The sequence below is a fragment of the Tiliqua scincoides genome, chromosome 6, assembly GCF_035046505.1.
Source record: "Tiliqua scincoides isolate rTilSci1 chromosome 6, rTilSci1.hap2, whole genome shotgun sequence".
In the NCBI taxonomy this organism is placed as follows: Eukaryota; Metazoa; Chordata; class Lepidosauria; order Squamata; family Scincidae; genus Tiliqua; species Tiliqua scincoides.
The window spans coordinates 8570786-8592502 of record NC_089826.1 but is presented as its reverse complement, the minus strand read 5'-3'; the positions used below and the strand labels follow the sequence as shown (position 1 = coordinate 8592502).

The 21717-nt window shown below is 46.7% G+C and overlaps 1 protein-coding gene across 1 annotated transcript in view; it reads right to left on the bottom strand.

Moving 5' to 3' along the window:
- The window catches only part of FRAS1 (Fraser extracellular matrix complex subunit 1), a 279843-nt gene that overhangs the window by 17445 nt on the left and 240681 nt on the right, over positions 1 to 21717 (bottom strand). The window contains exons 51-66 of the mRNA XM_066632279.1: positions 21403 to 21516; positions 19023 to 19173; positions 16786 to 16945; positions 15292 to 15454; positions 14570 to 14816; positions 13032 to 13376; positions 11403 to 11563; positions 10737 to 10884; positions 9733 to 9938; positions 9057 to 9213; positions 8575 to 8775; positions 7051 to 7238; positions 3490 to 3765; positions 2231 to 2463; positions 1272 to 1432; positions 112 to 326 (exon numbers count right to left, since the gene is read on the bottom strand). Of these exons, the coding sequence (XP_066488376.1) occupies positions 112 to 326; positions 1272 to 1432; positions 2231 to 2463; positions 3490 to 3765; positions 7051 to 7238; positions 8575 to 8775; positions 9057 to 9213; positions 9733 to 9938; positions 10737 to 10884; positions 11403 to 11563; positions 13032 to 13376; positions 14570 to 14816; positions 15292 to 15454; positions 16786 to 16945; positions 19023 to 19173; positions 21403 to 21516 (3126 nt within the window). The remainder of the gene's footprint in view (positions 1 to 111; positions 327 to 1271; positions 1433 to 2230; positions 2464 to 3489; positions 3766 to 7050; positions 7239 to 8574; positions 8776 to 9056; positions 9214 to 9732; positions 9939 to 10736; positions 10885 to 11402; positions 11564 to 13031; positions 13377 to 14569; positions 14817 to 15291; positions 15455 to 16785; positions 16946 to 19022; positions 19174 to 21402; positions 21517 to 21717) is intronic.

Genomic DNA, 21717 nt, shown 5'->3' with positions numbered 1-21717 from the left:
TCTATAGTATAGAATACTATAGAATTCTATCCATATATAGTATTCTATTAAATTCGACAGGAGATTTACCAGACTGAAAGTGATCTGGTGACAGCGAGCAGACAGCATTACCTGGAAGTCGGCAGTGACCGACCCTCCGCAGACATCAATCAATTCTGTCATGTCGTAGTACGCATCAAAAGTCCAAATGCAACTCTTCAGGTTCAGGTGCTTGTAGAGCTGGATGGTCTTTGGCTCTCTCACGCTGGGATCAAACTGATACGGCCGATCGTACCCAGGCCCCAGAATGATACTATTGTAGGTCACTTTGTCCAGGAATCCAGCTTCTGGAATAGAAAGAAGGGAATGCACTAAAATTTTTCTGGGATATACATTAGTTAACCGCTGCTGAGAAAACGCTTAAATCTGTAGACTTGTGGTTGTATGATAGCCACTTTGGGGACCTATCCGTTGAAAAGCATGATAAAAGCTATGTAAATAATAAAATTAAAACAAACAAGTGCATGCACCAATGGTGTACTGGGGAATTTTGAGGTGGAAGGCTGACATGACACTCTCCACCCCCCCCAAGCAATGCCCATTCAGACCATACAACAAAAATATAGAGTTCAAATTTATTTATCAGAGTGTTTTTTTTTTCTCTTGCCATTTAAACCTACTTTGAAACTTAATACACTTGAATAAAGATCTAGCTCATTTCATCTCCAGCTTCTTGAAGCGGGTTGCAGTAGTTTAAAACAAATGCTTAAAAAGTGAAAAAACGTAATTTTAAAAAATCCTACATAAATATAAAATGTATGTTAGGCTACTAGCTCAAGCATGTTTTCCTCAGAAGGAAGCCACTATGTTTAGTAGGTCTGATTCTCAGATAAATTGGCACAGGAGTGTAGTCTTAATGCCTCATGAGCTTAATGACTGTTAGATAGCCCTTGCAAAAGATGTGGGCCTAGACAAGCCATTTCTGCCCAAAGTTGCATATACACAACAGGGACCAAATGTGCACATCTGTGGGGTAGGCAAAAATGGGTTAACATATGCCTGTAGGCACATTTCCCAGTTTGCTTCCTAATGAGCCTGATCTTGTTGGTTAAGAGCCTTTCACAAACATTTCAAAGCATCTCAGCCCTATTGCTGCTGACATCACTGCTCCAGCTTGTATAGCAGAAGTCACAAATACCAACTCCTCCTTCCTGATTCCCCCTTGACTACACCCATGGCATGCACACTTCATAGAGCTGAAAACTACTTATGGACTTTACTAGAAGGAGTACCTGAGATGCCTTTCAGGTCCTGGATGCTGACTAGGTTGGAACAGACATGCTGGTGCCTGTAGATGGATTCCGACAATAAGAAATGGAGGTTGTGCAAAGGCATCGTGGAGATGAGGGGAAGCATCCCATCCTGGTGTGGAATCTGCACTGAGATCTGGATTCTGGAACGTCACAAAGAGGGAGAAACTGAAGCGGGGGCGAAAGGAAGTGTTGGATGAAAGGCACATCTGTTGTATGAGTAGATTGAAGTGCAAATTAGGCTCTGATTCATAAGTCACAAAAGCTGTAATAGCTGAACACAATTCTCAATTGACTTAAGTCCCAATAAAATCAATGGTCATCCTCTAGCAAAGCATACACTTCAGATGAATGGATACATCAAAGTTCTTCAGGCTGCTGGTTCAATGTCCAGGGTAAGGCATATCTGAGTATAGCAATACCTTGCGCTTTCGCCTTGTTAAGGAACAGAGCGTTGATGAAAGTCCAAAATGGATGAATGTCAAAGCATAACCTTATTTAGCTTGCACATTTATTTGGGTCAGCAAAAAATGTAAATGCTGTAACTATATAACACATCATGCAAAACCTAAATATACAGAAATAAAAGAAAAATAAACATAAGGACGTTGATGAATATAGTGGAAGTTTGAGTGAAAGTGGATGAAAGAGGAAAGCAGGTAGACAAAATATGAAATGTGGTTATACTTGAAAATGGCTGAATGAACAAAGCAATGAAAGTCAAATGGATGAGAGTCAAGGTATTGCTGTATTTCTCATATTCAAAGATCTAGGATTTCTCAGTTTGGATGTTACCTGGAGCAAGGCCATATATTGAATGACTTATACAAGAGAGCACCTATGGGAGAAGGCAGAACTTACAGCATCTACACCCTGAGGCATGCTGAATGTTCCTTGGTGCACCACACCACTAAGCTCTACTGTGACTCCTGGTTCTCTACCTGTTGGGGTGTTCCTTGTGCTTGACATCTAGATACTTCAAAGTGGCAATGAATGACTGTGCTTGAAACCCTCGGGCTGTCCCAGCCACCACTGGCGTGTGGCAAATGGCACTGTCCGTCCCAATCGTCACTATGTTACTTCTCAGAGGGGTGCCCGCATGGCCGACCTTATCCACCGCTTTGGCCACGCAGCGCACATGGAATCGCCGACTAAAGTAAATGCTGTCCAACACCTGAGAAGTACAAAGGAAAAAAAGGGGTTCTGGGTATTGTGTAAGGGTGGACGTTGCATAATAACCTCAATGATTATTAGTAATTTTATTTATTGGTTTAATAATAAAACCTGCAGACACTCAGTGTGATGTACAGGATCCCCAAAATACTAACAATAATATACAAGTACTGTATAAAGGTGTGCGCTGCTTAACAATTGTTCGCTTAACAACGAACCGCATATATGACGGTGGTTGAAGCACAATAAAGATGCTCTTGATGAGGCAATTGCGTCTCCCATAACCCGCAGCTGAGTTTGTGTTTACACAACAGAGAGGCTCTTAATGCCAAGAAGATGCATACTATCTCCAGTAGCCGGTGCAGCCAGCTAGTGTCTGGCAGGGACACTTTGTAAGGACTGGATGTTCACTTAATGACCTAATCGCATAACAACAGGAATAAGAGAATGTATTCCTGTTGTTAAGTGGTGCACATCTGTATGTGAAAAAGAAACCAGAAAAAGAACAAGAGTAGGCTTCTAGCTAGCATGGTGGAATGGCACCACAGGTCCATGGTAGAAGGTAGAAGGCTTCTTAGGTCTCAGGTTCAGCTCCCTGCACCTCCAGGTAAATGGATCTCAGGTAGAAGGATAGTAGAAGGGCTCCACCTGCAATCTGGTAGAGCTGTTTAGAGTCAACGAGGTAATACAGGGCCAGAAAGGCCCTGGTGTGGCTCAAAAGGCGGCAGCTTTGGTTCTCCATCTGATTTAGGAATAGGAACAACAGCAACATAATTCTTAGGGGTGCTGATGAGCGAGAGAAGGGGATGTAATTGTGTGCATTCAGCCTTAGGGACAGGGTGTTCCATAAATCTAAATTCATTAAGTAGGCATTCATTCAGAAGTGTGAGTGAATTGTGTTTAGGATTTTATTGATTTAAAATGGGACACCCCCTCCCCCACTCCACCTGCACTCTGATGTGTCCAGCAAGAGCCGTACCAAGCAAGTCTGCTGATCAGTAGTTCAACATTCTCATTCCCTACCTACCATGTGATTGACACTGGTGAACGGAGTGTTGTCCGTGATGGTTTCGAAAGGGGATCTGGCCCCGTTTCCATCGGTGGGGGTAGCCACCTCCCAGCTGAACTGGATGGAGGACTGGTTGATCCCGGCTTCGTTGCAGCGCTCTTTCATAACTGCATATTTGGGGAAGTGAGGGTTGCACGGGGTCACGCAGACCAGCGGGTAGCCTGGAGAAGGGGACTTCTTTGCACCCTCTTTGGTTTCTTCTTCGACGTGGTCATACTCTGAGAGAGTAACTACCTGCAGAAAGACAGAACAAGAGCTTGGACTGTCCAGAAGGCGCGTAGGCCTTTTGGGACCGGAAAGACTTGAACCTACAGGTCATAGCTGGGAAACCTCACCCGACACAATCTGTAGGTGACAGAATTGCAACATGGAGTCCAGATATCTGAATTGTGACCCTCCTCACCGGCCTAGGAGACTTTTATAAGCTTCCTTCTCTATATGCTCTGACTAGTCAGGGGTGGCAACCTCTTCTCTTGCTGGCAAATCGCTCCTGTCTTGCCTGATCTCAACAGGAAGTAGTCAGTCAGATGAGCAGAACATCCAAACTGCACTAGGAATTAACAACTAGAAGTCCTAAGGCAAATCTGCCCCTGCCTGGAGCAGTTGTCCTCCCTCAGTTGTTAAGTAACAACAGCAGTGAGAAGATAAGGTAGTAGCAATGGCGTCAAGCTTTGGGGCAAGGGTGAGAGTCTAGCCCACTCCCCTCCATGTCACTGTCAAAGGAGCCTGTCCTCAAAACTCAGCAGGCCTTTAGCGGGCATTTACCTAGAACCAAAATACATGGCTGGAACCAGAGTCCATAAGTCCTGAGGGGGGACATGATTGAGACTAGATGGGCATTTGCCCTGATCCAGTGGGGCTGTTCTTATGTTCTTAACTACAATTCCCAGGAGGCCTTGCAGGTCTCTTGTTATCTGGTGTGCTCCCTGGGGCATTTGGTGGGCCGCTGTGAGATACAGGAAGCTGGACTAGATGGGCCTGTGGCCTGATCCAGTGGGGCTGTTCTTATGTTCTTAACTACAATTCCCAGGAGGCCTTGCAGGTCTCTTGTTATCTGGTGTGCTCCCTGGGGCATTTGCTGGGCCGCTGTGAGATACAGGAAGCTGGACTAGATGGGCATTTGCCCTGATCCAGTGGGGCTGTTCTTATGTTCTTATGAACCCCAGTTCATGGTGTAGGGGAAATACAATAAACAGCCCAATCCTATTCTCCACCCCCCCCCCCCCGCCAAGGCAGCAACACCAAAATTACTACTACTGCATTCTGGGGGGGGGGGGGTCATCCGTTGTGGAAGTCTCGTCTGGGTAAGGGAACATTCAGGGGTAGCCTCTGCAGCATGGAGGGATCTGTTTGGACCTGTGCTAGAAAATTCACTGGCATAGGTCCTCATGGACCCACACTGAAAGATCAGGTCTGGAAAGGGGGCTAGGATACAGCAGCTCCCACTGTTGCCGAACCTGCTCATTCCTGGATCCAATCCTCCCTTTTATCACCTCATTCCACCCTCCTCCACTCCATCGCTGCCTCGCTCTGCTCCCCCACCCATTTTGCCCTCCCCCACACCACGCACCTCACTTGCCATCATATGTGCCTTGGCGGGACACACTGATGTGTGCAAGAAGGCTTTGGCCTACTCTGTGCACTGTTGGAGTGTTTTTCATGACCGCCAAAAGGTAGTCGCCACCAGTGGAACTCATGTTCCACTGGCGACTGGGTCTAATAGGATTGGGCCGTAAATAAAGTGGGCCTAGAACAGCAGGTGAGCATTGCCTCCATTTCAGCATGAAATTCCACACAGATGTGAATGGGGAAGTCTTCTACAATCTTGCATATTCTCTCCTGGACATGGAGGTCAGAGTCTCACATTACTTTTTGATATGGTATCAAGGCGATTTACACCTAAAATCACAAGGTGATTTTACTCAAATCTGTATTTGTATTGTGTTTCTTCTTATACCCTGCACATGCCCGAACTTGTCTGATCTCGGAAGCTAAGCAGGGTCAGGCCTGGTCAGTACTTGGATGGGAGACCACCAGGGAATACCGGGTGCTGTAGGCTTATACCATCGTCTTTCCATGCCTGATCTCGGAAGCTAAGCAGGGTCAGGCCTGGTCAGTACTTGGATGGGAGACCGCCTGGGAATACCGGGTGCTGTAGGCTTATACCATCATCTTTCCATGCCTGATCTCGGAAGCTAAGCAGGGTCAGGCCTGGTCAGTACTTGGATGGGAGACCGCCTGGGAATACCGGGTGCTGTAGGCTTATACCATAGTCTTTCAAGACTGAAGGTTGCCAACCAACCAACTGCTTCTCATACCTTGCCTTGAAGTGCGACCTGGGTGGAGGGGATGACTTTTGCCATCTTGTCCCCGTAACCGTTCCTGTATCTTAGAACTACTGCAAAGGGGAAGAGACAATAGTGGAGGCTACTCTATGATCTGTGGCTCAGCGGAGGAGAAGCCTCACCCTGCCTGTAACTGGCATCTGCTACCATCTTTTCCAGGACCACGTTTTGTGGAAGGAGCTACTGAGGTGGAGGAAAATACCAAATGAGAGCTGGCAGTCAAATTTGGAGGAGCTTTCAGTGAGATGGAGGGTTAACCAATTACTGGTTAATTTGCTGAAAGTAGGTAGGTGGAAAGGTGGGTATCAATCTTTCAGATACATCATAAAGAAAAAAAATAAACATGGGGACTGGAATGTGTCAAAACCCAGACACACTCTAGACTCCCCTCACTTGGTAAATCCCAATTTTCACAAAGTACCAACTGCACAAAACAATGCTGATAAAAAAAGCCCACACAAACTTTGCCCACATGGGTTGGGATTAGGATAAGGGCATTTGTTCTATGGGCAACTCTTCTGTGGGCTCTCTTCCATGTGGCCTTTTTTCATAGAACCAAACAATTGCACCTTGGGGGTTAACTTGGTTGCAGCAGTAAGTGCGCAAACCTAACCTGGGCTGGAACAGACAAGCCAGGAGGCTTGTGCTGAATCCAGTGCAGGATTGTGGCCAGCAGCGGCTTAGCCAGAGGCAAGGGGAAACTCTTCCCCTTACCCCTGGGTAAGGGCTGCTGGCCCCAATGGGTCTCCTCGGACTTGCGCCACCTCCTGAGGTGGCACAAATCCGAGGAGAGTGGAGTGGCTTGAGCCCTAGCCGCCGGATCCCAGCCCTGCCTCCCGCTCCCTGTCTGCCCGCCCGCTCCCGGGGGCGCCCACTGCCCTCCCTCCCCCCACCCAGGAATGCCTCCCTCCTTCCTCCTCCCCACCCCCTCACACCTAACTTTTTTGGGGCCAACGCAAGCATCGGAGGGGAAGCCGGCTTGGAGGCATCTGTCAGCCTCTGCAGGCTGACGCTTCTCGGAGGACCTGGCTTCCCCTCGAGGAGGCGCAAACGTACTTTACAGCACGTTTGCGACCCTCCCGGGCCAGCCCAAGGGACTTGGGCCGGCCTATCTACAGGTTAGGATTGTGCCCTCAGTTGCATAAATAAGCAAACAGTTCTTTAAACCACTTACAATGGGCGGAGCTGGTAAAATGAGGCTTCCGGTTGCTTCCTGGTCAAGGATGGTTACTATTGTTGTGGTGATCTCCCCCAGGACAGCTTCAACAGGATCGTCTGGCCCAAGCACCAGAGAAAAAGACTCGTGCCACTCTCTGTCTTCATTGGACATGATCTCCACCTTAAACATGATGTGGTCCATCCCTGTGTGGACAGACAGGAAAGAGGACTCGGTCAAACCAATTTGTTATCTGAAGAGACTTAAAAGGCTTCCAGAAAGCAATGCTGAAATTAGACCCACTAAATCAGTGTGATAAAACAACACAGGTTTTATCTGAATACCCTTTGGCTCTAATTATTCAGACAAGAAGCACTGATCTTACATTGATTGATACAGCACATGATCCTATGGATTGCTTGGCAGATTTACTAACAGAAGCTGTGTGACTATTAACAGTGTCCATCTGGCTTTAATAAAAATCTATGATCCAGAATACAACTCCCATTCCAGCATGTCTACTTTGATTCTTTATGAGACACACAGAGCTTAAGAATATAAGGAAGCCCTGCCGGATCAGGCCAAGGGCCATCTAGTCCAGTTTCTCATATGTTCCAGTGGCCAACAGGCCAAGGGCCATCTAGTCCAGCTTCTTGAATCTTACAGTGGCCCACCAGATGCCTCAAGGAACACTCAGATACCCATATCCTGCTGCCACTCCCTTACGTCTGGCGTTCAGAGATGGGCTACCTCAAAAAACCCAAAGGTTGCATATAGTCATAATTGGCTATGATGGATTTTTTCTCCATAAATCTGTGATGGATTTTTTAAATCTGTCAGATCCTCTTTTAAAGGCATCTAGGCCAGGTGCCATCACCATATCTTATGGCAAGGAGTTCCACAGATTAATTTCTCACTGAATAAAAAAATATTCTTTTGTCTGCTCTCCCAGCACTCAATTTTAGTGTATGTCCCTTGGTCCTGGTGTTGTGTGAGAGGGAAAAGAACTTCCCTCTATCCACTCTATCCATCCCATGTAAAATTTTATATGTCTCAATCATGTCCCTCCCAGGTGTTTTCTTTCTAGAGCAAAGGGTCCCAAACACTGTAGTTTTTCCTCATTACTGCCGTCTTGTGAGTTTCTTTGTGAGGTCTTAAGAAGTTACTATATCTTAAATATTTGGTCAATATTTTTGAAGTTGTTTAAGTTATTTGGAAAAGAGCTTCTGAAAGTGAAATAATAGCCTCGCACTGACTGAGTTGAAATAGGGTCCCTGCTCTACAGTGGGAAGACAGAGGCTAAGAGGGTAGGCAAAGCAAGAGGACTATATTGAGTAGAGGGCAGCTGACGGACAAACAGATGGCAGATGTTAAATGTGTCGTTGAGATTCCCATGGAATCTTCTGGGTCTTGACCCTTAGGAACCCCAAATGTAGCTTACAAAAGAAAATGCAAGTAAATAGCAAAGTGATTTTTGCATTGAAAGACTGACATAGATACAGAGGAGCTTCTAGCCCACATTCACTTTTTTCTAAGGTTTACCAGGGCTAAACTTCAGGACTCGACTTTTTGGGTAATAGTCAATTCCAGACTGAGCTGAGCCATCCCGGGTGCTGCAGCGAACTTTGGAGGTCCTGTTCTGGTCACCTCTCCGGATCACCTTCACATCCAAAAAAGCCACACCGTCCGGCCCAGGAGGTTCTCGGACTTGGTAAGCAGTCTCTTCAAACTCAATGGTGGGTGCTGGACATATGGAAGAAGAAGAAGAAGAAGAAAAAAAGTTGTTAGCAATATCCACTTATGAACACAGTTGGGGGATTTCCTTTTTAAGTCAAACATGTTTGCGATTAAAAAAAAAAAGGTCAAAGAGAAAACACAAAACAGAACTCAGTGCAGAGCATTTGATGCCTGTGTTGAAATTGATCAGCATTTAAATTGTTTTTATTTGGCTGAAACTCTTGGGAAGTAGGTTCTAAACACACCCCAGGCTGGCACACCCTCAAATACAAATCTGTTCCTCTTACCATCCTCATCATTGGAGATTACAACCGTGGCTATATTGTTCTTTCCAACTGTAGCCCCACTCCAGTGGTTTCCAAGGGGGTTGCTCAAATATACCTGGAACTTCTCCTCTGCTTCAAATGCAGGGTCATCATGAATAAAAATAGAGCAGTTCTTCACCTAGACACAAGGATGCCTAGTTAAGGGCGAGAAGCCAGCCTATTTTAACGGTGCTGAACCATTCCTTTCCACCCAAATTCCTATTACTGTAGGATCCAGCGGGCCCAGTGTGCAATGGTACGTTGAAAGAAGGTTGTGGGGTTGTATGCAACTGGTGATCCAGCTGTAAACGGGTCATGGCCAAAAACAAATAATGTTAGAAACTCCTAAATTAATCTGCGCCTCAATCTCACCCAGGGGCCATGGCACCTGGGCTGTACCATTTCAGACTGTAAATTGAACAATTCCCTGCACATGGAAAAGTAGATTGTCAAGGAGAAAGATCCATGCCTATCTTTCTTCCTGGCATGCCAGACTGCCAAGTTCAGAAGGCCTCTTGGAGGCCTCAGAAAGCCACTTCTGGTTTGTTTGTATCCATGGGGAGTCCTGGAATGGATCTCCCGCAGATAAAAAGGCCTGACTGCAATCTGACTCTTTGACCACTGTTTCTTTCTCAGCTAGATTCTCAGCTAGACTCACCTTTTCTCCTTTCAGGAAAGTGACCCGTGATTCCTCAGTGTTTCTCCTTTCCCCAAAATCCTCCATGACTTTCGCTGTCTGACTCTGGGTATAACACCTGACAGAGGACTCATAGCTCAAGTCTCCCGTACGGATAATAGGAATGTGCAGGATTCCATCCTTCTCCTTCACAGGGTACACGTCTTTATTAAACTGCATGTTTGGTACTGCAGGGGGAAAAATTTAAACATTACCTCTCTGATAATAAAAATTAAATAACTTCTACAGAACTGTAATATGCTGGAAAATTATAAAATTATCTACAGCAATGGAAACCACTCATGCCAGACAGACAATATTCAATACCTTCCATTAAATACAATGTTTTCTGCAAAGGATGTGAGTTTGAATCATAGCTCACCAGTCTGGCACAGAGGAAAGAATCCAAACAAATGTGGAAACAGGGTAAAGTTACTGCCAAATTTCATCCAATGGAATCCAGGGTGAATTCCATCAAGAATTAAGGCTGAGTTTAAATAATTGTTGATTTCTGTATTGCTTCCATCAGATTCCAGCGGGTCTATATGCATAAACACTATTAGCAATTCAGAGCATCTGAGGACTACACAGTCCATGAAGCAGCGTGACTCAGAGAGATATGCACACAGACAATGACATCTGTAGAAAGCCCAGTTTCAAAAAACAGATTTAAACCAAGCAAAGACTGTTTAATATGGCTCCTGAGTTTACGCAACTTGTCACTGAGAGCAGACTGAACTGGTACAGACCCTACCCTGCACAGACCCTACCAGAATCTGTAGAATCACTAGCCTGCCTCCCACCTGCAAACCCTGACATTAGGATCAATAGTTATGCTTGAATTGCTGTGCAGATTGACAATGAGTAGCTGCACATGTAGTGTTTACATGCAGTCATGCATATGTTTTCATCATCAGCCTGTCGCCTGCAAGAAGTGCTGAAAAAGTAACCACTACACTTAAGCATAGATTTACCGATCCTCTTACCATCCTGGAAGGTGTCATTAATGGCCACCGTTGCCTGGAAAGGTTTGGCCAGCTCAGCTCCTTGTGGTGAACTCAAGTAGACGACAAATGTTTCCACTCCTTCAATCACTGGGTACTGAGCATCATCCAGGATTGTCAAGGTGCAGTACTAATAGAGACAAATGACATAAAAGGCCAACCTTCTTAGTTTATAAAACCTGCACCTCTCTCTCTCTCTCAGTCCAAAATGCTTTTTGTACTCACAGGGGCACCGTGTGATCTCTTTTTTCTGGCTTGCAGGGCCAACATTGTGTGAAATCTCACACTATTCAAGTTAGATTTCGTGTGATGTTGGCCCTGTAAGCTGGGAAGAAGAGGCCACACAGTGCCACAGAGCACCACACAGCACTCCTGGGGGTGTGCCACAGTGCCCTGGGCATCGTGGCACACATTTTGAGAACCTCTAGTCAAAGTCTTTTAAATATGCCTCCTTCTAATTATCTTTTACTTCTTTTTGCTTGCTGATCCCATTTTAATAAACTTTCCTTTTATTTGACCTCTAACCTGCTTGGTTTGGTTGACTCGGTGTTCTCAACCCCACGACTACCAGCTCTCTGCTACCGCATGTCTGGCTTGGCCCCAGATGCCAGCCACCCTGCAAAAGAAACGGACACAGCCGCACAATACCTCTTCGGTTCTGCCAGGACGGAACTCCACTTTCTTGGAACTGGGGATGTAGTCAATCCCAGGCGTGGCAGACAGAGGCTCCGATGGCCGAGTGGCACACCAGACTGAGGTGGGGGTTGAGAGGTCAGGTCCATGCCTAGTAACTGGGATTTCAATGATCCCTGCAAGAAGGAAAGTAAAAAAGCAATACGTTCATGGGAAAAAGGGAAAAGATGACTGGTGGGAGTATCCCTTGAGAAACACAATACATTTTTTTTCAAAATGTCCAGCCACGTCCATTGTTTCTTCACTAAATAAACCCATTATGGTTGTTATCATGTCCCATATTGGATAAACAAGGTTTGCAAACATGCCAATGATAAATAGTGCTGCAACAGAAACAAGGCAGGCTTTGTTTACAATCGTGTTTACAATTTGTCTAATGTCCTAAAACCTAAGGTTAACCATAGGTTACCTCCTTCTCAGCCCAAGAAGGCAGTTCTTCCTCAAAGTGTGACATGGCACTGGGCCTGGGCAGAATTGGGAGAAAAACGCAAACTTTTGAAACAGCTTAGTTTACGATACTTGTTGGCAACCTTCAGTCTCGAAAGACTCTGGTATAAGCCTACAGCACCCGGTATTCCCAGGCGGTCTCCCATCCAAGTACTAACCAGGCCTGACCCTGCTTAGCTTCCGAGATCATGGTATAAGCCTACAGCACCTGCTATTCCCAGGTGGTCTCCCATCCAAGTACTAACCAGGCCTGACCCTGCTTAGCTTCCAAGATCAGACAAGATCTGATACAGCTATGTATAGCCAGCCCAGGGCAAATTTTTAAAAAATCAATACAAGCCAGACACAAACAAATACAACTATTTTCTCTTACAATGATTTATATTTCAACATTGTTTTCACACTGAGCTAAGAGAGGAAGAAGACAGGATCTGAGGTTTGACCTACCCTTGCATCAGAATGAGGTGGTTGGGTTTGGAAATAAGGAGGGCTGTACCACTTCAGGCTACGGGTGAGGGAGAAATCTTGCAAGTATAAAAACCTCCCTGAAAGTAGAAAGCTAGCACATAGAGAGAAAGGCACTCATTCAACCCTCCTTCTGCTGTACCAATTTTCGGTCTGGATTGCGCCTCTGCAAAGAAATCCCTGGTTGCAGTGGCGTAACCAGAGGGGGTGCAAAGCACTAAGCTTTGCAGAGAGCCTTACTGCGGCATGCAAGTGGCCCCTCCCTCTCCCCTTCAAACCCATTCTGAGATTTGCTTCTGTTTTGCTCTCGCGGCCTGGAGTGGTTCTGAAGGGGGGGCCGCTTGCACACCACGGTAAGGCTCCTTGCAAAACTTAGTGCTTTGCACCCCCTTCAGCTACGCCACCTGCCTGGTTGTCCTTGCAGAAGCAATGGTCACTAGCAAGGCACTTTTAAGGGTAGCAGAGCAAGATCACAGGAAGTCAAAGGGCTGGGTCTGGCTACACCTTCTTCCTCATTAAGCAGACACCAGATGTTATAGCCACAAAGTTGCTTGTGGGACATGCTTCTTTGCTATAACTGTCCTTTTGTGTGCTCTGTGAGCATGCATAAAAATGAACAGTCTCACAATATTCAAAGAACAGAGCAAAGGCAAAAAGCTTCTGATGTTTTACCTGCATCCTCACTGACAGTAAAAGTGGCATTTGCAAGGGACACGGTAGAAGCGTCGTTGGGACCACGAATCATAACCTTGGCCGAAGCCACGTTCCCTATGCGCGCATTCTCCGACGCATCGGCAAGCACGATTTCAAACTCCTCCTCCTCCTCGTATTCGCTGTCGTCAATCAGCGTCACGTCACAGGTTGTCATGGTGACTCCTGGCCCCAGCACCACACGGTTTTCATTGGACATTCCCCTGGACTTAAAGTCTGACCCAGACTCCAGGGCATACACACTGCTGCCTTTCGCACTTTTAGGGACCGTGTAACAAACGGCAGAGATGATGCTGCTGGAGTCTCCTGTAATGGAGATGAACCAAATTTATTCGTGCCGTTAGGCTGAGCAAATCCACCTAGAAAAACGCTCCCTGCTAAAATGTACGAGGAGCTGCTTTCTACAGAGTCTGACCGTGGGTTCCTCTGCCCAAGTACTGTCCACTTTCAGGGTCAGAAACTCTCCGTGGGCTCAGCCAAAGGTCTTTCCCAGTTCAGCTAACTGAAAGCCTTTGTGGAGGTAGAGTCAGGCTAAATGCTATCTGCACAGACTACAGTGTCCACAGTGCCCCTTGCTCTAAGTAATGGTTGGCAACCCTCAGTCTCGAAAGACTATGGTAAGTAAATGCAGGGTTAAAGCCCAGGTGGTAGCTGGAGGTGTGCTGCACAGCTGCAGCCACTAGAGGCTAAAGTGAACCTAGAAGTATATAAACAGCACCTGGAGGAACTAGAGAGTGTGGGTTGTAGAAGGAGTGTAGGTTGGAGGGGAGGGGAGGGGAGGGGAGGGGAGGGGAGGGGCGACGGGACGGGACGGGACGGGACGGGACTGACTGACTGACTGACTGACTGACCGACCTCGAACTGTGACTCAGCTTATTGGCTCTGGACTCCAGTCTGGCAACTCTAACTGATTGGACTGACTTACTTGGAATCTGAGGACTGGGACTTGACTCTGACTTTTGCTTGCTGCACTCGTGAGTTTAACAAGGGAAACTAATCAGCCTTAAGCGGGCACGAGGCCCAGTGGCGAGGAGCTGTGGCAAGACAGGCAAAAACATTTTTAACATCTTCATAACTCCACCCCATACAACATCTTAGAGGCCCTTCTGAGTCCCTGGGTACCACGCCTTGAGGGGGTATCTTAGAGGCCTCCGAAAGGCACTTTGGGCTCTCCCCTCTGAAGGCCCTATGTGCCTGGCCTCCCCAGGGCTCAGAAGGCCTGGAAGTGCCTTTTGGAGGCCTCTAAGACAACCCCTGAAGGCATGGTACTCAGGCAATGTACCCCCCTGACTCCCCCTAGCTACACCACTGCTGGCAGTGGTTCTCCAACGTTTTAGACAGGAGTCTGTTATACCCCACCTTGATATGTTAGGGATTGAACCTGGAACCTTATACATGAAAGGCATGAGCTCTACTACTGAGTTATGGCCTCTTCCCAGGTACTCCTGCACGAGTGGGCAACTATAGACCTTGTTTTCTCTCAGATTAGTTAGACAAACCTTTTCTCTCAATGGGGGCGGAGAGGATGCCGGCGCTCTCACTGATATGGTAGACCTTCTTGTCAAACTGCAGGGTGGGTTCATCTTCCGCATCAGTGATGAAGACTTTGGCTTCGGTGATGCCCCCCAGCAGGGCATAGGCTGGCATGCTCAACTCCACAGAGAAGCTCTCAGTGTTCTCAAAGACGTCATCGTCATTTATGATTATGGTGCAAGATTTGGTGTCCTCCCGTTCATCAAACTGGACCTATGTAGTGATGGAGACCAGGGGAGGGGAGGGCACCAGGATGAGGTCTCTTGTTATCTGGTGTGCTCCCTGGGGCATTTGGTGGGCCGCTGTGAGATACAGGAAGCTGGACTAGATGGGCCTATGGCCTGATCCAGTGGGGCTGTTCTTATGTTCTTATGAGACAGCAGGACTGCATTGAAATGGGTCTATAGAGGTCCTTTGCAATCAGGTCTTCAAGGCCATGTGGGAAGTTAAGTAGGACTGGGCTGTTAGGAAAATGTGCATAGTATTTCAGCCTAAGAGTAAGCCCCATTGAAGACAATGGGACTTCTGGGGAAACAAGTATAGGATTGCACCCTTAATCCATGAAGCTTTCCCTGGTCAGTTGCCACAGCTGTCCAATTGCGGCCATCCCTTAGCCTACCATAGTTAAGGACATTCAGCCCTGAAGTTTCCTCCTCCCCGTGAATCATAATGTATTTCCCAAACTCACCTGGCCTGCATACTCCACATAGTCCTGACCACCTGGCTGGGAACTTGAGCTGGAGGTGGCAGTTCCCTGTTCCGTCCGGCACAGAACAATTGCATATTGCTTGAGGTTACCAGTCCTCTTCACTGTGACACTGACAGAGCCAGACTTTTCACTGACGTTGTAGCTAGGAACAGACAGAGACAAAACTAGGTTTCGTCAGGTCACTTATAAGGTATTGCAGTCCAGAGACGACAAAGTACGCGCGAACCAGTGAGAAAGGATTCCTAATCGCGAACTTGCGTCTCACTTATTTCAGTGGGCCTTCCATGAGATTTCACCAGATTGTTCCCGAGGTTAAACAATTCAACATGAATTTGCAACAAAAACCTTTAACTGCGGTACGTATCAATTTAATTAACCTCAGTCCATCTGCTGTCATCTTGTTTAGTCAGGAACGTATACCCTGCCTTAATTACAGCTAACTCCATTTAATCAAATTGGCTTAACTTGATTCCAGAAGAAAAAATGTTAATAAAAGGACAAAAAATAAATTTGGCAGACATCCGGTCATACTAGTCTAGTTAAATCCTGCATCCCGCAGGGTGTGATACATTGTTGACGAACCATGAGTGATGAAGTGACACTGAAGTGGGAATTATTGGTAGGAAGTCAGGTAGGAAGTAGCAAAGTTACTTCAAATCAATGTGTAGAGTCAACCCCATTCCTCCACAGTAACAGTACGCATTCAGCCCCTCCAGTCCTGTAAGAGAATTTCATTTCCCTCATGGTCCTCTTCAGCAACCCAACCCTCAGAAAATGGTATGAGCCACAGCGAGGACCACCAGACCAGGTAAGTCTGGCTCAGGGGTGGGGGAAGGGTGGGGAAGAAGTGGACTGGGGGAAGGGCAGTAATGGAGGCAAGGGAGAGCATATTCGGCCCAGAAGGGGGTGGGATTTGTGGTACCAATGTGCACCATGTCCTATCACGCTTCCTGGACCTGATCCGTTTGAATCAACTTGAACTTGCACCTACGACATCCTTGGCGCAGGTCCAAGTTGATACATTGAGGATGCTGTGGATAAATCTCCCCTTACCCCAAGGAGACCTCCAGCAGCCAAAATCCCCCCTACAAGATACAGTGCAGCCCACACTGGTGCCACTATATCGCCACCCAGGAATTTAGTTAGGATTGGGGGCTGCCTTCAAAGAGGCCTTCCATCTCTCTCCAGTTTATTTACTTAAAATATTTATAGGCCATTTTTCTATTAAAATAAAAGCCAAAGCAGCTAAAACAACAGTCTATAAAAGCAACAGCAACCCAGACAAAGAGCCTTCATTGTCTGCATGTGTTCCAGCCTGCGCTGTCTGCCTGTGTGTTAGCCCATCATTCTTAGAGCAGGAGTAGGAGAAGGAGTAGCTCAGCCCGTCGGTGCCACAGAGCTGCTAGCATCCTTTGCGATGCAACCTACATTTCCCCACGTTGAGGGAACACCACTGCTGCTTGACTTGCTTACCTGGTCTGCTGAAAGCTGATGAGAGACCACTGGATATGAAAGGTGTTGTCCGTGACCACGCTGGGTCTGCTGTCCTTCACCAGGAACTGAAAACTGTCTTCTGCTTCCTGAGTCTTGTCCTCATGCAACACATACTGGATCAGTCCCAAGTTCACTTCCTCTGTGAAGGAGAGACTCTTCAGGGGACTAACCCAGGGACTAAACAAAACTTTTTGCATGCTATAATAATAAGTCATAAGCATTTTACGGAGCCAGGGTTCTGATCTCTGATATTAGGGGATACGGTTCATACTTAGTGGAGTAGCTAGAGGGGTTGCAAAGCACTAAGTTCCCCTCCCCTTTGGAGCCATTCTGGGTGGGGGGAGCAAAACAGAGGCGTATGCCTTCGAAAAGCACCACTGCCATGTGAGGTGCCCAAGCTCTCACAACACAGGCGCAGAATGCATGGGTTGTAAGTGCTTGGGCACCTCATAAGATGGCAGTGTTTTTCAAAGGATTCTGGTGGAGAGGCAGTGCCTCACCTGCCTCCCCACCCACAGCACATCCCTGCTCAGAAGGTTTCCTGGACAAGTCCGGAAGTCAATTCTGGTTTGTGCTGGCGATTTCCTGTCACATACTGGAGGTGTTCTGAGGTACAGGAAGGCTATGGCCTCCCCACGCCTCAGAGCACCTCTCACATGTGACTGGATGTTGCCAGTGCAAACTGGGAGTGACTTCTGGTCATGTCCAGGAGGCTTCTGAGGAGGCCAGGAGGCCATGTGCGGCCCCCAGGTAAGTACAGGTTGAGACTTATTCGAGTGGGTTTCCAAGCACTCACATGGATTAAAAAAAACGAACTATAGCAAATCAATTTAAAAAACAAAGTTTCTTTGCTCCAGTGATTGAAAAACAGCCTTGCTGACCTTTTGACTCTAAGATAAGAGTCATTAAGAAGACAATCCATCAGCACTTCACTCAGCCCCTCCCTTCACCAATGCAAAATGATCATGTTTCTTTCACGTGCTGGGGGAAGGGAAGGGTCCGAAGGAGAGAGAAGGATTGATGGATTGTTAGCCTGCTGCCCTCTCTCTCTCTCTATCCCATTAAGGAGGCTGTTGTTAAAGGACTGTTCAGTTTTTTAAACTGATTTTAAAGGGATGTATTTTTCCCCTTCTCCAGGGAACAGCACATTCTTTCTCATTTGCAGGGGCCATTCGTGTTGAGTCAAATCTGTGCATAAAACTGCAATTAGTGCAGAATGCGGCGGCCCGTGTGGTCACTGGAGGTAGGCGGTTTGACTCTGTTAGCCCGCTTCTCCGGGGGCTGCATTGGCTGCCCATTCGTTTCCGGGCCCAATTCAAGGTGCTGGTTTTGACCTTTAAAGCCCTATACCGCTCTGGGCCAGGGTATCTTAGAGATCGCCTACTTCCGTACAATCCGGCTCATCCTCTTAGGTCATCAGAGAAGGCCTTTTTACAAGTGCCGCCGCCTAAGGAGGTACGTGGGGCGGCGGCAAGAAATAGGGCCTTCTCAGTAGTGGCACCAACGTTATGGAACTCCCTTCCCCTTGACTTGAGAATGGCTCCCTCTCTTGAGACTTTTCGACGAGGCCTGAAGACCCTTTTGTTTAAACAGGCCTTCTGAGTTCTCGGCCTTTTTAACATCTTTTCTATATCTTTCAGTATTTTTACAGGCCTGATTCCTCTATGATTTGCTGCGTTTTGCTCTTTTTATCTGACTTTTTATCTGACTACTGTTTTTATGGTATCTGTTAATGTGTTTTAATACATTTTTATTTGCTGTTAAATTATGTTTTCAATCTGTTTTTAACATGTTGTAAGCCGCCCTGGGTCCCTTTCGGGGAGAAGGGCAGGATATAAATAAAGTTTATTATTATTATTATTATTATTATTATTATTAAATCCGTGTATAAATAGGCTGGACCTGTATCTGCAGCGCTGTGCTGGCCTCCCCCATGGATTTAATTATCTGCGGATTTTGGTATTTGCGGGAGGTCCTGGAACAGATCCCTCACAAACACCGAGGGCCCACTGCACTGCTCTGTGGCAGCACTACCAGCATATGAATAGACCAGAATGTAGCAACAAAGGTGGAAAATACTAATGAGAGACACACAATCTTAATATCACCTGAGACTTTCAAGCGTGCGCCTCTACTACTGCAGAAAGGACAGAACTGTGCCAAAAATGGAATGCGGCATAAAAAAGTTATGTATTTTCTCAGTCTTTCTTTCCTACCTTGTGTAAACGTAGTGATGGCAATTCCTGGTTGCAACTTCTTCTCCACAGAGCCGTGTTTGGGCCCTGCTGTTATCTCATAGATCAGTTGTTTGTCTTCCGTATCAGGGTCCATCGTCAGCAACTCCTTCTTGGTGATCAGGTTTTTTGGCTGGATAGAAGACAAAATGCAAACGAGGAGATTGTGATAAAGACACTATTCCAAATTCTTCCAGAATCCTTAATATCTCAGATCACTTTTCCAAGCTGATCCAACATCCAGAAAAATCACCCGTGTCTCTCTATATTCAGAGTAATGGACCTCATTGCTCCACTACCTTCAGTAGAGAATGAGGCTAGTCTGCAAACCCCTTGGTTGGGGTTTCTGAGTTGGTTTTTCTGAGCCTGAGTCTGGAGAACCTGACTGGCATGTTGAATCGGTATGTGTCAACAACCTGACTGGGTTGCCTTTATGCTTGCCATCACTATCCTTTTAACACAGCACAACTTTGGATGAAAATCTGGCTTCAATTCCATATCTTTTAATTGGTGATGGAGGAATGACTTGATTAATCACAGCTATTAATCAAGAGCCAAGTCCCACTTTAGGAACACGAATGCCAACAGCAGCAGAGTAAGACATCAGAAGCTATGGAGCAGGAGGCAGTGCTGTCAGGGACATTAGCTCTCCAGTTGAAGATAAATAGCTTGGTTCAGTTGTGACTGCAGACGGAATAGGCAGCAGAGGCCTGGGCCATCCATCATGCTGCCTGGCGTGAAGGGAAAACAACTCCCCTTTTGCTCAGACTGCTCCAACCCCAGCCCTGCTGTGTTCCGTCAATAGCACATGGTCGGGTTTATCCACATCATGCCTCAGAGGCTCAGACCTGCACACTTGTGCATTAGTGTCACACGGCACGTAAGGACCATCACTGCAAGAATGTGAGATTGCACACATCGTGCTACTGTTCCTGCTAAGGTGCGTGGCCGAATGGCAACATATCTCCCCATTAAACCCCATGCAGTGAGGAGCTCGGCATCCTGGAAGTTAGTGATGACATCATTGCCTAACAATCGATGAGCCGCCACACTGCTCAGTTGTGAAAGGGGTCCGCGCACCAGTGCGGCCCCCTTCGGAGGAACTCTGCATCAAAGCCATCTGCATGTGTACCAATGTTTAGGACAGTGGTGTCCAGACCCACTGGTGGGTAACGACCTGATTTTTGGTGGGTCCCCAAAGGGTGATGGAAAGATCAGATAATTAATGGCCTCAAGCTCTGAGGCTCTTCAAAATTCAGACACCGTAGCTGCTAATCACCCTGCAAAGAGCTGAGCTCCTGCAGTTTGCAAGTATGTGTCAATATAGGGAGATAAATGTCTAAGGGTCTTTTTCTGGTTAATATAAATAAATATTATATCTTTCTAGATCTCCTTTTTTAAAAAGTCTGGTAAACCTAGGTGGGTCCTGGTAGAGCAGTCATTTTCAACCACTGTGCCGTGGCACCCTGGTGCCCCACAGAGGTCTGCAGGTGTGCCACGAGAGCTTGGGGGAGGGACATTTGTTAGTAGGGCCACTGGGGGTTGCAAGCTCCTGCAGTCAACGGCCTTTACAATTTTAGTGACTTGTCAGTGTGCCATGAGAGGAAAAAGATTGAAAATCATTGCGATGGAGTGTCATTTTAAAAAGTGGGTCCCAGTGCTTAAAAGTTTGGGAACCACTGGACTAGGAGGACTCCATAGTGCAACAGCATTGAAGCTAAGTGAATGTGGACCCTATCAGCGAATGGCAGGCCACTCATAAGGAACCCCACATAAGCCACCCTCTTAACAAAGAGGAGGAGGTAAGACTACTCTCTGGAATGCTTTAGGAGCTAACTGCCAGCATTCTGTTCTTGATTAAAATCACGTTGCACCTTGAAGCTTCTGTTTGCCCGACAGGCAAATCATGGAGTCCTATACAGGAAAATGGACATTTCCCATCTTGGGGCATATAGCAGTACTGATGCAGGGAGGCAATTTTCAGTAGGAGAACAGTTCAGGAAGAAGGATTAACCTCTCCTTCCCCAACAACATGGTTCCCATCCACTGTGGAGCAGGGAGCCCACAGCTGCATTTACCATGTCAAACAAACAAATGGGCAATCCTACTCCTGGAACCCTCACATTGCATCAAGTCTGGTTCTGACGACGCAATTGTTCTAGCGTGCACTCTATTATTTCCAAATGCATTGTGGGTTTTAAGTTCATAATGTATTTCCAGCCTGGGTCTCAGAAATGAAGAGTGAGGCTGCCCACTTTCTGTTCCGCATCTTCCGCTGCCACATCTGGGGGCCTATATGGAGAGCTTTCCTGATGAGCGGCTAATACATGCAACAAATAAGAAATGGAATATAAAAGCCTACCTTGCCATCAATATACTCCAGCCACTGTAAGCCCAGGTTAGTAACAATTCTTGGGGTTCCATCATCAACAGGAAGAATTTCCACTCTGAACCATTGGGGTACTGCAGTTACAATCTAAGAAAGTGTCCAAGAAACAAGGTATTTATTTTGGTGCTGTACAATCATCAGACTGAATTGTCATCATTTATGCACGATGTTCAGTGCTTAACATTTGTTCACCTCTTTCTTCCCATCTGTACTCAAAACAATCCTTTCAGAAAAAGTGTTCGGGTTATTTTCGCCCATTTTAGTGGTGGAAAAGTCAGGCATATGCAA